This window comes from Mastomys coucha, unplaced genomic scaffold, assembly GCF_008632895.1.
Source record: "Mastomys coucha isolate ucsf_1 unplaced genomic scaffold, UCSF_Mcou_1 pScaffold1, whole genome shotgun sequence".
NCBI lineage: Eukaryota > Metazoa > Chordata > Mammalia > Rodentia > Muridae > Mastomys > Mastomys coucha.
Genome location: NW_022196891.1, coordinates 32,782,761 through 32,798,073, shown reverse-complemented (window position 1 = coordinate 32,798,073; position 15,313 = coordinate 32,782,761). Strand labels below are relative to the sequence as shown.

The 15,313-nt window shown below is 52.3% G+C and overlaps 1 protein-coding gene and 1 long non-coding RNA gene across 9 annotated transcripts in view; one reads left to right on the top strand and one right to left on the bottom strand.

Annotated features, from left to right (window-relative positions):
• Nucleotides 1–9,082, bottom strand: part of Kif21b (kinesin family member 21B) — a 48,648-nt gene extending 39,566 nt beyond the window's left edge. For 5 of the 8 annotated variants that reach the window (XR_004122406.1, XR_004122408.1, XM_031384016.1 and 2 more), the window contains exon 1: nucleotides 8,703–9,081. Coding sequence is in view for 4 of the 8 variants with exons in the window: in XM_031384016.1 (XP_031239876.1) it covers nucleotides 8,703–8,743 (41 nt within the window). In the remaining 4 variants the exon portion in view is untranslated. Of the gene's footprint in view, nucleotides 1–8,702 lie in introns of all 8 variants that reach the window. The other 3 variants (XR_004122405.1, XR_004122407.1, XM_031384012.1) reach the window with 1 other exon arrangement.
• A 717-nt stretch (nucleotides 9,083–9,799) lies between these two features.
• Nucleotides 9,800–14,966, top strand: LOC116099843. The gene is made up of 3 exons (XR_004122403.1): nucleotides 9,800–9,845; nucleotides 10,494–10,627; nucleotides 14,724–14,966. It is a non-coding gene; the product is annotated as an uncharacterized LOC116099843 (long non-coding RNA).
• Nucleotides 14,967–15,313: the final 347 nt, after the last annotated feature.

Sequence of the window (15,313 nt, the reverse complement as noted above, 5' to 3'; positions counted from 1 at the left end):
TTTTTGGTAAAACTAGTTCCACCTACTCAGCTAGCAGTTAGGTATCTCCCAGAGTTCCTAACCTACTTTCCCTTAGTCTGCACACAAGACCTCCAAGGGTGCAGCTTTTACACTTAAAGACTTTTTGCTGTTGAAAAGTAACAGGTGGTGACAATAAAATAACCAAGAGTTGTTCCAGAGCCAGAAGCTTTAAAAAAAAAAAAAAGTCATTTATGTTTGTGTGTATGTATGCATGCATCTAATATATGCGTGACGGTGTATGTATGGCAAGATGCACACACAGGTGGAGGTCAGAGGCCAACCACTGGAATCTCTATTCCTTCTACTATTTGAGTCCTGGGAATTGAATTTGTTATGTTATCAGGCTTAGCATCAAGTACTTTTACAGGCTACGCCATCTCTCTGGTCCTTTGTGACAGGTTATGTCTCTGCCAGTGAAATGAGACAGTTCAAGTCGGATTAGAATATATTAAAAGCAGGTTTATTGGGAAGCTGCTCTCTGGTGAGTTCACTGGTCCCAAGAACCTAGGCCAGGGAAGTCACCATGGGGAATGGAGGAGGGGGAAAGAGAAAGGGCAGGAGAAGGGAAGGAGAGAGGGAGAGGGAGGGAGAGATCATAGGAGGGAGAAGAAGAGGGAGAGGGAGGGACCAATGGAGGGAGAAAGGGATAGGGAGAGAGAAAAGGGAGAAAGGGAGAAGGGAAGGGGAGAGGGAGAGAGGGAGAGGAAGAGAGGGAGAGCAAAGGTCTGGACTATATAAGGAAGAGCCTCCTGCAGGAAGGGCCTGGAAAGTTCAGGATTGGGGGCAGAGTATGACAGGTAGGGACTGAGGGATGCTGGGAGAACTTGAAGGCCAGGTCTGCTTTGATATGTAAAATATGCACCTGAGTCTCGAGTCCCAGGCAGGTTCCAAACCAAACACTTAGAAGTTACAGAAGGGGCAAAACAAAACAAAACAAAACAAAACAAACAAACAAAAACGCTGGTGAGATGGCTCAATGGGTAAGAGCACTGACTGCTCTTCCGAAGGTCCTGAGTTCAAATCCCAGCAACCACATAGTGGCTCACAACCACCTGTAATGAGATCTGACGCCCTCTTCTCGTGGGTCTGAAGTCAGTTACAGTGTACTTTATTATTATTATATAATAATAAATAAATCTTTGGGGGAAAAAGAATAAGTTACGGAAGGATGATCCTGAGTCTGAAACCTAATGCCCTCTCTTTGCTGAGGCGTTACATGAAACTCATCTCACCCAGCAGAATAATCAGTAGTACTTCCTTGGAGATGCCATCCATCGCTTTGCCCGTGGGTCAACACAGTATATCACACAATTTATGATGAGCAATTTGCTCTATCCTGTCCTGAGCTCAGGGTCATTTGACTAATAAGGAACAACGCTGTAAAATTAGCATGCACACAACAAACACTTGTTTGTGTAAGATTTGCACTTAAGGAATTCTAGACGAGAGCCATTCTCTTCCCCAGACCTACCCCCGCCCCCCCCCCAAGCTTTCAGGAATCAGAGACCTGGTCTAGAATTACCCCTCAGATGGCCACAATAATCAACATAGACCCTTCGGAAGGAGTTTCATGGGGCTGAGAACATATCTGTTTTGTTGTAAGGAGTCCTTTCTGGAACCTTGAGAAGGAGCCCTTTGGGTCTGGGGGGAGAGCTTCAGAGGAACTATAAGGGAGCCCTGTGACCCAGCATCTGGCTGTGCTATCCAAGCCTGATAGAAACCAATGGCAGCTTAGACCCACTGGCTCCTCCTCATGCCCAGCCCAAATCCCCATGCCTAGTGCCAACCACAGGTGGTGGGGCAGAGTGAAGGGCCAGCTGCTGTGTTCTTCATGGTGTGTGGCTCCGTGGATGCAAGAGACACAGAAGGGACTCAGGGTCTCCAGACTGCCTTTCATGCAGTCACTTTGCAATGCTATGTGACCTACCAAGGACACGTTCTTCCTCATCAGAGGCTGGGCAAGATCAAAGGGGAACTTAGCCACAGCCAGAGGGATTTAGATAAGCTAGCAAAAAGAACTTCCTGCCTATAAAGATTGTTAAATCCTGGAAAGGCAAGACTGGGAGCATAGGAAATCATTCCTTGCTGGTAGCAGGCTCACCCTCCTTCCTGCCTTCTCCCACTCCCTAGCCCCATCGGAGGACAACACTGAACATCTGAGAACCTGTACTCTATGTGTTGTCACAACACTATGGGGCGAGGGACACATGCCTCATTTCACTGAAATCCAAAAGTGACATTGCATAAGCCCAGAGTCCCCACAATTTATAATGATGCAGATGAAATTTAAAGCAGCCTCCTCATGTGTGCCCAATGCTTCTGCAGTCACGGGGCCACCCTTAAACAGGGCCAGAGAAGAGAGGTCAGGCTGGAGGAAAACAATCCCTTTAGAATCCCCGCTGATCCCACCAGCAGCTGCCTGCCTGCCTGGAGGGAAAACATTTTCCAAGCTTTGTAGCTAAGGAGGCTGAGCTGGGCCATTTGTAGAAAGCAGGCTTCCTTTGCCCTCTGTAGCACCCCTTCCCCCCAACACACGTGCTTGTGCCGCGCGTGCGCGCGCACACACACACGCACACACACACACTCTTCTAGGCAGCCTGGCAACCTGCCAGCTCTGGAGAAGGCTGCTAAAATCCTTGCTCTCTCAGGGGAGTCTGGCTTTCAGACGCCCAGGGGCTTTTAGCTGACTTAGTCGAGACAAGGCATCTCCCCACAGGGGCTGGTCTTCTCTCCATCAGGGTGGCAAGATCTAGTTCAGGGTGCGAACTCTACAGTAGAGTTAGGGAGAGTACTAGGAGCAGAGCCACCAGGACCCTATTTGCCTATTGGAACCTCCCCTGGCTTTTCATAGGCATCTGGAGCCCAGCCCTCCTGTGGTTACCCTCAGGGAAAAGATGAGGCTGGCTCTGCACCCCCAAACAAGAAGGCTTTGTATTGTGGGGTCAAAGGGCATGGATTTACGAGGCCCCGGCAGACCTGGTGAAAAGGGTCGTCACCACCCTCTGCCTGACTTCTGCCTCTGAGATCATGGGGTGGAGGGGACATGACACTCCACAACAACCCCATAAGGCACTGGGGTGCCTAGGGCTCTAACTCCACCCCTCCAAAGGGGATGTCCTCAACTTTACTTTCAGTTCATCCCAGAGTCCTGGCCACTGAGTTCTGAGTCACGCCTAGAGGCAAAGAGAGGAAGACCCCTTCTCTGAGGCACCTGGGGAAAACCTCATCGTCAAGGCTGCAATCCAGAACATCAGGCAAGGGAGGAAGCAGCAAGCAGGTGAATGAGATGTCAGAAGCCAGAGAGCAGGGGGCTGAGAGAAGGCTAGCCCCTGTCTGAGGGAGCCTCAGCCTGTGATTGGCCAGCCCAGTGGCCAGGCTGTGAGCAGCACCAGGCGCTTCCTGAGATGGGGTTGGGTCTGACCCCTCTGTCTTTGGAGCCTTGTCGGGCAAGTTCACCCCAGGGAGCTGCCACTCAGTTCTGCGTTCTCTGTCGTCCCCCCCACCCCATCTCAGGGCATCTGGTAGGGGTTTTCCATGACCTCCCAAGAGACAGGAGACACTGCAGCATCAGGCGTAACCCAGATCCCAGAGCTGTGCTGGCATCTGCATCTGGTAGGGGCAGCTCAATAGGGGCTGGGCCCAGGGGACACTCCCCAGCTGAAGAATGCTAAGCAACAGGCAGCTGGCTGGCTGGGATGGAGAGCGGCCAGCCTCCCTCCACCACACTGGTCCTGTTACCATTCCCTATTGCAAGTCTTCAGGCAGCTGGCTCTCTGATGAAGCGTGCCTCACTGAAATAGGGCAGCTCAGCATAGAGAAAGGACAAGTAGCTTGCATTTAGGGATAGGGACCACAGCATACTCTCCCATATCCTAGAGAAGCTGGTGGCAAGACAAGGAAGCCACCAGAGATGGGGGTCAATGCATCCAATAGGCCACCGCCTGCCCCAGCGCTTCAGAGCCCTCAGAGCCCCAACCCCCAAGCTTCCCAACTGAGGTAGCTAATTCACAGTTACTTCCAGCTGTTCCAAGGTGGAAGAGCAAAAGGCACTGCTTCCCTCAATGTCCTTTAGGCACTAATGTCCAGAGGACATGAGAGGCCTGGGGACCCAGGACACCTGGGGCTTTCCCATTGACTAGGGTGGCTACCCTACAGGAGTTGTGACCCTAAAAAGACCACCAGAAAATATAGATATTTGCATTACAATTCGTAACACTAGCAAAATTACAGCTATGGAGTAGCAATGAAAACAATTTCATGGCTGGGGGTGGGGGGTGGGGGTCACCACAACATGAGGAAGGTTGAGAAACCTTTTGCTAGAGCATCCTTGCCGGGAGAGTAGGGAGGTGGAGCTCAGGCAGGACACAGTCACAAAGACCTCAGAACAGAACAGCAGCTTCTTAAACCCAGAAGAAAACAGCAAGGATCGGGGAGCTCAGGCCTCGATGGTGACAGGCAGCAACCGCTAAAGCACACTTGGAGAACACCACCCTTTGCCACGCATCTGCACGGTACTGTGTGCATTTCCCTCATCTCCTCTCACCACCACAGGGCAGGGCAGTAAAGCATCTGAAGAAACCGAAGCAGCGACCACGGTACTCAGCCAATCCGCAGCTGGACTGAGAATCCCGTTAGGGCAGACTAGGGATGTCTGTGCTGTCTGTAAGCCTGTGCTTGGAAAGGAGAGTGCCCTGGATTCGGATCCAGCCTTTCCCATCCCTGCTCCCCTGTTCTTGCTCATGAGAGTAGCATCAATTATTTGGTCAGCTGAGCATGATAGCGCAGGCACAGGGCCCAGCACTGAGCAAAAATTTAAGCAATTACGCTGTTCGGTCACAGTCAAAAAAAAAATGAATAGATTGGCTGCAAATGAATTCATTTTTACTAAATAGATTTTATCATTTAAACTAGAGAGACACCTCCTTAACTTAGGGATATTTTAAATATTTTACTCCTCCTCAGTGCCCCAAGAGTCTTTTCGTGTTTTGTTTTCTGAATGACACTATGCTCAGTCCCTCTCTGCACAGAACCAGCCAAGGGTCCCTGTTTTCTGACGAGACAAGAGAGGGAAGGGTCAGACAATTACCTGGGCTCTGCCCTGCCCTTTGTCCCCAGAGCTATAATAAGGGTGTCAACCTTGTGTCACCTCTGCTGGTTCCCTGGCCCCAGCCCCACCCTACCTCAGCTCTGGTTGTTTTCAAAAGCTAAGATCCAATCAAACAGGCTGGCTGGGTAGTGGAGGGGCCAATTTCCGGGGCCTGTGGTTACAACACTCCACTTCCTTGTGATGATATAAGCCCCGTTTCTCAAACAGGAGGCCACTAGCAAGATCTCAAGTCTCTACACAGCCCGTAGAGGACTCAGTTTCCTAGATCTATAAACTGGACAGCACAGGGCACAGCGGGTAGTGGATAGCACTGCCCTGGAACCCTGAAGGCACCCCCCACATCGCCACCTCACAGTTTCTGCTGTCTTTAGCCCCGTTCCCGTCCTGGCAAAGTCTTGATTTAAAATGTAGGCAGTCACTGAGCAAGATTCCAGGGAAGCCTAATACTTGGGAAGTAGCTAGAGTGAGATACCCCAGTTAGGTGAGGGCAGGGATGGAATCCACCACTGTCATCTGGGTCCCTGGCTGCTTGTGGGGCTGGCCAAGGCACCTCCCCCTCCCCAGCACACTAAAGGAAGGAAGCTGAGAAAAGTCAGGCAGAGATAAGGGGAAGGGGCTAGGAGACACCAAGGACTCTCTTTATGGTGAGACTCAGCCGGGGGCCTGGAAGGGTCTTAAATAAACTCATCATGTAGCCTGGCTTCCTTCTCCAGTTTCAACTTTGCCTACTTAGGTTTCTTGGCTACTCCCCCCGCCCCACTATGGCCCCCATTGGCCAGGCCTTTCTGCAGCATGGTGGGTACAGCTCAGCCTTCTCCCTCTCTGGCTGCACACTCTTCTCCCCAATCCCAGGTAAAGGCCAGCCCATCCTTTAGAGCACAGGGATTAGTGAATCAAAGGATCACGGGCAGGTGGAGGGACGGGTTGGGAATCTCTAGTGTGAGGTGGACTGGCCTGAGTTCAGGGGCAGATGGGTCTGACTCTACCTAGCAGGGGAAAAGCAGTGTGAGGATTTGGGGGCCTGGTCACACCTGGCCCTCTCCCCCCACATCCTGTAAGTTCCCTTTTCCTGACTCTAGGAGTCCAGGCCCCCAAGCAGCACTTTGTACACAGACCGCTTTATCTTCGTCCGGATTGTAAATCAGGAGTCCCGGGGTCCCCTTTCTAACATCCTAGGCCATTTTTCCATACACACCCCTGGGCAGCTCTGTCTCACTCTCTGTTCACAGGGCCAGAGCCCAGGCCTTCATCATAAGTGACTCTCATGGGAATTCAGGGAGGACTTCCAGGAAGTCAGGAAGACAGCTCTCTTTGTCAGCAGCTAGGAAACTTACAGAAGTGAGTAGTTTCCAAATCCTTGCTGCTCATAAATGTGCCATGGACTGCAGCTTCACACGCCCAGTCCCTTCAGTGACACAGGTAGTGTGACACTGGAGGTGGGACACGGAAAGAGATGCTAAACCAAGAAGAATTCCCCCCTGAAGCACTTCACTGGCACCATCGGCTCCTTCTCCCAACCCAGTCCCACCCTCAGCTCTCTGATTAGAACCTGGGCTCTGTCCAGGCATTGTCTGCCTGCACGGCCCGCTGCCCATTGAGGTCTGGCTGCCCATTGAGGTCTGGCGTGTGCCGGGCTAGCTGATCTAGAGCCAGACGGGATGAGTGGGCGGGGCTCTCACCTTCTTGGAACCCTTGGCAAGGCTAGCTCTTCAGATGTTCAATTTCCACACAACTTTCGTATACACAGCTGACTCCACTTGGGAAGAGCATCCCAAAAGCCCTGGGTGCAGAAGGCAGCCACCATCCCTTCTTTGTGGTAAACGTCCCAGAAATGTCCTGATAATTGTTGTGCGAAGGAACACTAGCTTTCCCCCTTACTCTTACACAGGTGCCCGTGCCCCTAAGCTCTTGAAGCGGGAACCCCAATATTTTACCATGCCAGGCCCAGACTGGGGAGTCTGAATCAAGGGGGGAGGCCTTTGTTTGGCTCTGTCCGGTAAAATGGAGTCTAAAGGAAAGACCCCCAAAGGATAGGGCACCCCATCTCCTACCCTGTCAGTCCTGGTTCACACTGTTTAGAGGTTGGGTCTCCATTTTCTTTTTATGGTAGGTAGATCCCCTCTCCCCATCTGCTGTAGATGCCAAATTGACACATCTCATTCCCACCCGGACCACGAGCTCCCCTCGACCTCCAAGGGTTCCTGCTGCAATGTCAGCCTCAGAAGCAAGCCTGGCTCCGCCCCACCAGCCCACCAGGCACCTGCAGGGCTCCTCTTTGTCTCAGGCTGTTCAGTGCCAGGCAGAGTGTGCACCGAGTGATGCTCTGACTGCTGTAGGAGCTGCTGGACTGGTGGCCCCCAATCTCCCTCCCTCAGCACCTGAGCTATATCCAAAGCTTCCGGGCCTTCCCCCTGGGTTACAAAGAGTTGGTCAGGTGGGGCGGGGGCGTAGGTGGGGGCATCTGCTCTGGGGCAGGAAGAGAGAACATATTCCATTGATTTCTCTCATCTTGTCTAGAAGCTACTTCCCAGGATCCCTGGAATCTGGGTCATCTCTGACCCAGGGGATTTGAACACTTGTCTCAGGGACCCACCCTAGAATTTGACTGCTCCCCTCCCCCCACTCCACAAGACCAGAACAGAGATGTATGTTCCTCTGTGCATCTCTGAGTTGGTGACCAGCTCTTACACTGGTACTCTCCCAATATGTTCTTAAAGAGAAGACCACAAAACACAATCAGAAGAGCTGGTGGATGGCATCTTCACTCACCACAAAGAACAGAGAGTTCAACTTTGTAGCATTTCCTATCCCTGCACCTGTGTGCCCCTAGGAAAAGAATCCACTAAGTCACTGCCCTCTTTTCTCTGCCCAATTATTTCTAGTACCTACAGATATTGGGAATGGGACTCCAGATAAATCTAAGGGCCCTTCGCCCTTGCCTGTGAATTAGCATTAGGGTCCTGTCACCCCCTCTGGCCCCCTTTTAGATTAGTCCCTCAGATACACCTTTGTCTTCCTCCCTAGCGCCATCTCCTCTTGGGGCAGGACCAGCAGGGCTTTCTCCAAAAGCCATTGGCACCCTGTGGAGAGCCAAGGCACCATTCCAACCCTTTCATGGGTCCCACAACCGATCTTTGTCTGTTGTATCCGCTCCCAGGATGGTGAGCTGGACCAAGAGCATAGAACTAACTAACTGGGGTAGATGGGGGGAGGGGGGATTCCCTCCTAATACCCCAGAATGAGACAGCAGCCTCATGGGGAGGACAAGAGGAAACACACAGACGCTCCCGCCTGGGCCAAAGCTGGGTGTGAAATACCGGATTTCCTTGTTTATTCGATTTTCTGATCATTAAGTGCTCCCAAGAGGGGCCAGAAATTACCACCCAAACAAAGCCACCTTCCATCAATCCGCAGGGCCGCCGCTCCCCTGCGGCAGCCGGGCCAGCGCGCGTCGGCCCCTCCTCCTGGACTGCAGACTCCAGCTCGAGCGGTGCCCGCGCCCCCCGCCCCGAGAACACGCGAGACAAAGCTCGAACCTCTCTTCGCACGCCCCTTCCCTGCCATCGACTCTTACCTGACGGCCACTTTAACGCAGCAGTCGCCCTGGCCAGCCATGGTCCTCTGGCACCAGGGTCTGGGCGCGGATCAGGGGCGGGGGTCCGGGGGCCACTGCTCCAGGCAGCGGCTGCGGCTGCAGAAGGCGGAGGCACGGACACTGCTAGCGAAAGCGACCTCGCAGGCTGGAGGTGACATGCTCGCAGGAGGCGGCAGAGGGACTCACCCGCGGCCGGCCCCACGGGGCTGGTCCCACACGTCTCCTCCAGCCATCGCGCGGAGGTGCTGAGCTCGTTGACAGCGGGCAGTGAGACCCGCAGCTCCCTACAGCGCGGCACACGCGCGCGCACACACCTCCCACCCGGACCGCCACCTCCCGCCGCAGCGCGAACAAAGGGGGCGGGGGCCGAGCCGCCTCAAGACCCACCCCCAGCCCCTCCGAGTACCGCAGGGCCCCGCCCCTCCCCGGAGCCGCCAATAAAAAGCCCCAACGAGCAGCAGAGGCGGGACTTGAGCCTTTAAAGAGACCTCTTGGCTAGCGTCCATCGGGTTGCTGGGAGGGGCGGGGTAGGATTGGAGGGCTGGGGGAAGGGGGGTGCGAAAGCCGGAGTGGCATGATGGACTGATCCCTGGGAAGTTGGCCATTCGGGAACCACGGCCTTCCCTCGAAGTCTTGGTACCTCAGTCTCAGTGGGTCCTTCTTTTCCTAAATGAGGAACAGGACTCAAAGAGGAACACCCCAAGGTCATACAGCGAATCTGTGGCTAGGCATGGGTAAGAACCTGCTCTCTGGGCAGTGTGCTGCACCTCAAAGCATCCCACAGGGATCTGCAATTTGAAAGAGCCAGCAAAGTGTCCCTTCTGCATTTATTTCGGCAAATCCGCCAACCTTTATTGAAGGGGATTCTTGTTAATGTCTAAGTAAATTTCCCCACCTCCACCCTGCAGCATCTTTAAGCTCATAGTTTGCTTTAATGGCTGGCCGGCTCAGTCTTTCCTTACTAGACCAGGGTCTCACTAACCTTTATGACCCACAGGGCCTGGTTCACACTCTTTGTGACAGTGGGGGCAGAGGGTCAATGTGGGAAGCCAGATCTGCCTGGGAAGCAGTAGGAACCAAGGAGCACTTGATTGCAGAAACCTGGGAGAGGCTAGAGGCAACGTGAGTGGGAAGGGAAGAAAGCCAGCGGCTGCCATCACAAATGTAGATGAAGGATTAGCCCAGGAGATTTTAACACAGGGCCCTGAGAAAGGAGACGGGTGAGGTGAAGTCAAGTCTCTTTCCAGTTCACCCCGTCCCTCCGAGCCCCACTCTTCTCCCTGCCCCCCAACTCCCAACATTAGGACCATTCACAGGACCCCTCACCAGCTGCCCTCTCTTCCCGGGCTTCACCCAGCTCCTTCCTCTGGAAAAGACCCAAGAGGAGGACCCAGCTGCAGCTCAAGATGTGGATGGAGACCTCTGGGGGAGGGGAGGCAGGGGAGTCTGACTCCAGGCTTCTTGCATCAGCCTCAGATGATGAAACCCTGTGAGACATTTTGGCAAGGGTGTATGTTAGGGTCTTGAGGATCCACTTCTTGGTGCCATCCCTTCCCCCCCCCCCACACACACACACATCCACAGTCACTCTGTGACTGCTCCACTCGGGAGCCCAGATCCCTGTTTGGAATCGTTTTAAGGGAAAATTTGAAAGTTAGCTTGGTTCATTCTTCCTACCCCCCATAGCAAACAGGAGGAGAGCCACGGCCCCAGAGGAGTGGTGGTGTGTAAGGGGTCCTGGTGGGATCCTACGTATTTTATTATTATTAGCATCTGAAACCTGAAGCCAGTGAAACACATCCCTTAGAGAGAGAGACATAGTGTTGAGGAATGGAGACCCTCCTTGTCCTCTAACAAAACTAGGATGTGGAGAGCTGAGTGGTGCTCATGGACCACCCACACAGGTAGGTGCTTTGTGGTTATGCTCTTGTTCGGCCTCCTAACCTTATGAGCCAGGTTCTAGTGTTCCTTATTTTTTTCAATTTTGCAAGTGGGGAGATAGTCTCATAAGCAACACACAGAGGATTTGGACTTCTGCGCATGCTTCTAGGTTTCCCGATTCCTCTAAGGGCGCGCCTGTGGGGGAGGGAGCTGGACTGGCCCAGCTTTCCCTGAGGGTGCCACAACCAACCGGCTTAGCCCTCCTGGACGATAATGTGTTTTTACCAAAACTGTTCCCCCTCCCTCTCATCCCTGGACTTCTTTGGTACTTAACTCTGGCTTCCTGTTTGCCGTAGGTCTGCTCGGACTTCCAACAGTAGGTGACCTCTGACTCACAGTCCCACGAAATGCCACCAGAGCTTTCCTCTGCATCACCCAACATCCAGGGTGTGCAGCTAGGGTACGCAAGGAAGCACATGGCTGCAGACTCAGGCCTCCTAGCCATCAGGGTTTCAAGGATCCAGTTGTCTTGGCCACCCCAGCAGCTCCCTCTGGGGCCTGCAAGCAACAACTGGGTGGCTGAGGTCCAGACCCTGACTCCTAGGCTCTGCTGGTCAGGAGTGAGGGACTCACTGGGCTAAGGTCATGTGGGGATTCGAGGTGCGAATGAAGCTTAAGCTGCTATTTGGAGAGATTTAGATTAGTTCAGGGAAAGACTAAGACAATCTCTGCCCTCTTTGAGCTCTATCCAGCATAATAACCACTGCTCCTCTACCCCACCTCTTCCCAGCTGCTCTCCTTCTAGAACCCCGATGTTTCTCAGGATCAGCTACTGCGTGCAGTTCTCAGTGCTAGGCACATACACACACACATACACACACACACACACACACACACACACACACACATGCCCATGATGTTTCTCAGGATCATCCACTGCATGTAGCTCTCAAAGCTTTACACACACACACCCACCCACACACACCCACCCACCCACACACACACACACACTGGGAGGGTTGCGGGGGCTGGGGGGCAAAGCTGAGCCACTAACTGGACTAGACTAGACTAGAAGCCTCAACTTCTATTCTGAGCTGAGTTCCTTCCCCCAGGCATCTTGAGTCCTCCATCATTTTTCCTGACGGGAGCTGTGGGCGTCTGGGCAGATGGGAACCTAGGGGAGGTGTGGGGAGCCCCCTCCAAATCAGGAAGCTCCCACGCAACTGTAGTTAAAATACTCCAGCAGTGGCTTAGGGCAGCCATCTGGCCTGAGCTCTCTTAGACACATTCCACTTTTTTTTAACAGCAGTGCTGTGGGAACAGATAAAAACACGGAAGGGATCCCCATAGGTATCAGGAATGTCCCCAAAAGGAGGTCTGAACTTGTGTCCCTCCTTTAAAGGGACAGCATTGCAAAATCTAAATAGCCTTAGTGCAAATGGTGGTGGTAGATACAGAGCTCAAGACCCTGAGCCTAGGCCCATCCTGGCATCTGTGCTGGGTTCCATGGGAGCAGGCCTAAGTCTATTCTCTAATGGTGTCCTTTAGCAGATGTCCAGTTCTGAACTCCAATGTCCAGTCAGAGGCAGGGTCCAGCCCTTCCCACCTGAAAGAAACTCAGGACCCCAGAAAAGATCCACTGAGCTGTAGACTCAGGAGATCTGAATGCAGACATGAGCTGAGCCTCACTTCCTGTGTTTAGAAGGGAACAGACTCAGCCGCAGAGGAAACCAGAGTCTGTTATAAATAGCTAGGGAGGCAGAGCTGCCCATGGATTTCAAACATCCATCACTCTTAAAACAAACTCTATTTTTGGCTTCAAATAATAATTAGGATTTAATTAATGTTCTATGTAACCTCGAACATGGTTTTTTTTTTCGTTCGTTCTTTCCTTTTTTTTTTTTTAAAGCAGAGTCTCTTCATGAAGCCCAGGCTACCATGATCCTCCTGCCTCAGCCTCCAGAGCACTGGGGTTACAGACGCACCCCCATTGTACGTGTTTCTTCTTGTTTGCTTGTTTTAGTTTTTTGAGACAGGGTTTCTCTGTCCCGCCCAGCTACCCTGAAAGTCGCTCTGTAGACCAGGCTGGGGTTAAACTCAAAGATCTACCTGCCTCTGCCTCCTGAATCCTGTGGTTAAAAGCATGCACCACCACCACCTGATTGTATATGGTTCTTAAACATGGTGACTTTACCCACCTTTCTACTTTGCTGTGCCTGCTAATGGTATCCATGTGGCCATTCTCATGGTCACCAGTCTCCATGTCAACGTCTAGACTCAGAAAAGAACCCCCAGGTCACATTATTCAGCCATCTTATTTTCAAATGAAGAAACCGAGGTCCAGAGAGGTAAAGAGATTTGTCCCAAGTTGCACAGGGGATGGTAAAGCAGGGGCTGAGCTGCAAGACTGCAAGTTTGGTTGTTATGCCCTCCCCGGCAGCACGATAAGAACCCCAAGGCTAAACATCTGAAATCAGACCGTCGTGAGTTTATAGTCCTGACAAAACTTTGGTCTGAGTGAAATAACGAAAGACAGCCCAGAGGTCGAGTTGTGATCTTCTGAGTCACAGAGATCTGGGCTCGCATCCAGAACTCACATCACATTATGAGCTATGTAACCCTGAGTCGGTGATGTAACCCTGCCCAGCATCAGCTCCCACATCTCAAAACCGAGAAGGATCACGTCCTCATCTCAGGACTCATGGTGGAGTTGCAAAGAGGGGACCCAGTGCTTGCCTCAAAATAGATGTCAGTCCTTCACACGGTCTGCCAGGTTCTCCATCTCTTCTCCCAATAGATTCCACCTCTGTCTGGACAGAAGGGTGGGTTTACAAAAAGAGAATACCAGGATGGAGAGGGACTCTCGGGAGTGAGCAAGAACAAGGCTGAGAGGGGACAGGCTGTGAGGATGAGGTGTCATTAGTGTGGGGCTGGGGTGGAGTTCAGTGGTAGAAGGCTTGCTCTGCTGCGTGGAGCCCTGGGTTCATCATCTAAGCAGTCAGTGTGAGATCTGCTGGGTAGATAGGCAGATCTGCAGAAACTTATCTACCCTCTGCTGATGACACGGCAGCACTTTGGGAGCCACCGTGCTTTCTAGGAGGAAGCCTTGATTAACCTTGTGCACCTTCTGTACACATGTAACCCTGGCCCGCCTCCCTAGGGGCTGGGCCCCTGAAAGGAGAGAGTTCTCACTCGCCCTGTAGCCAGGACTGCGTCACACACGTTTTCATGTAACCCTCACAATCGTTTCTGAGGTACACAATAATCATGCCTGTTTTTTCAGACGAGGAAACGGGTTCAAAGGCCACTTGGCTGGGGCAGTAGTCATTAGTGCTGCTGTTCCTGTATTCCCCGCACTCTGCCTTTCCAGCACAGGGCAGGACTACACTTCCTTACTCCTCTGATAGTCAAGGGGCCATGTGACTTGAACCCAATAAAAAGGAAAGCCTTAGGAGCCACTGCCACTGTCACACCTGTGCTGTTCACAGACCATACATGAGAAATAAACTTTTATTGGGACCAGTGGCAGAACGTGTAGGTCGTGTGTGGTCCTGGCATAGCCTCAGCTACTCTGATAATGGTTAGTAAAAGCAGACCCGGAGTCTGGAGATCTTCTGTGTGTAAAGATGCCAAAGGGCTCAAGTGATTTCCAGGGACCCATCCTGCAAACAGGTAGAAGCCCCTTTTGGATTTTGGGCTACTTAGAGATGGACAGAAGTCTTTCACCATCTCTCTCTCCTCTCTCTAGACATCCTGACTTGACTAAGATTTTACTAAATTTCCTGGTCACTGGGTTGTGGTGACTAAAGACATATGTGGCTAAATAGTAACCCTTTGGGGTCCCATGGCTACACTGGCTGTACTGTTCTGTTAAATAGGAATCTTCAGGGAGATGTCCAAGAAGTCATTGGAAAACGCTGAGGGCCTTCTGCCTTCACCTGTCATCTCAGTATGAAATGGAGCCACTAAAAAAGGGTTCTGGTGGTTGCTCGGAGATCCTAGCAGGACTAACCCATCCTAGAGCAGAAAGACCCCAGATATTAATGGTCACTCTTTCTGAATGTCGTACGGAGCACGCGGTGTATGTTTGAGCTTCATGCTGCAATGCAATGCTTACAGCTCCAGGAAGGAGGAATGGTTCACTTCATGAAACAAACCTGTCCAGTCATGCTACAATCACAGAGTGGGATTCAAACCCGAGCGAGCCAACGGCGACTCCATCTTGTGTTGGATTGCCGTGACGGAAGAGACTGCGCATCAGCCCCTTGCCAGCTGATGGGCTAAGGAGGTGAGCAGAGCACCCTGGGAAGTCGCCTGCTTTGGGTGTGTATGGGGGTGATGACCACAGCTTTTGCTATGGGCCCAAATGCCACGGACCGGGATTTCTCACGGGGTCCCCTGTTCCACGGGACTAGGGGTTCTGGCCAGGTGGGCACGGGATTCGGCTTTGACAAACAGACTACACACGAGTGGTGTAAGGTCTGAGTGTATTTTTTTAAAATGACATGAGGCTTTTACAATCATTGCAAAACAGAAATGAAAAATCTGGCAGCTCAACAGTTGAGGTACATCTGAGGCTATCTGAAACATACTGGGTCTAAAGCAGCAGCTATCTCCTCTGAGCTGGTGCTGTATCCCCCAGGCCCAAGTGCTCTGGGCCCAGGGACTGCGAGAGATACATGAATCTGAGTCCTAGCCCATCTAAGTTC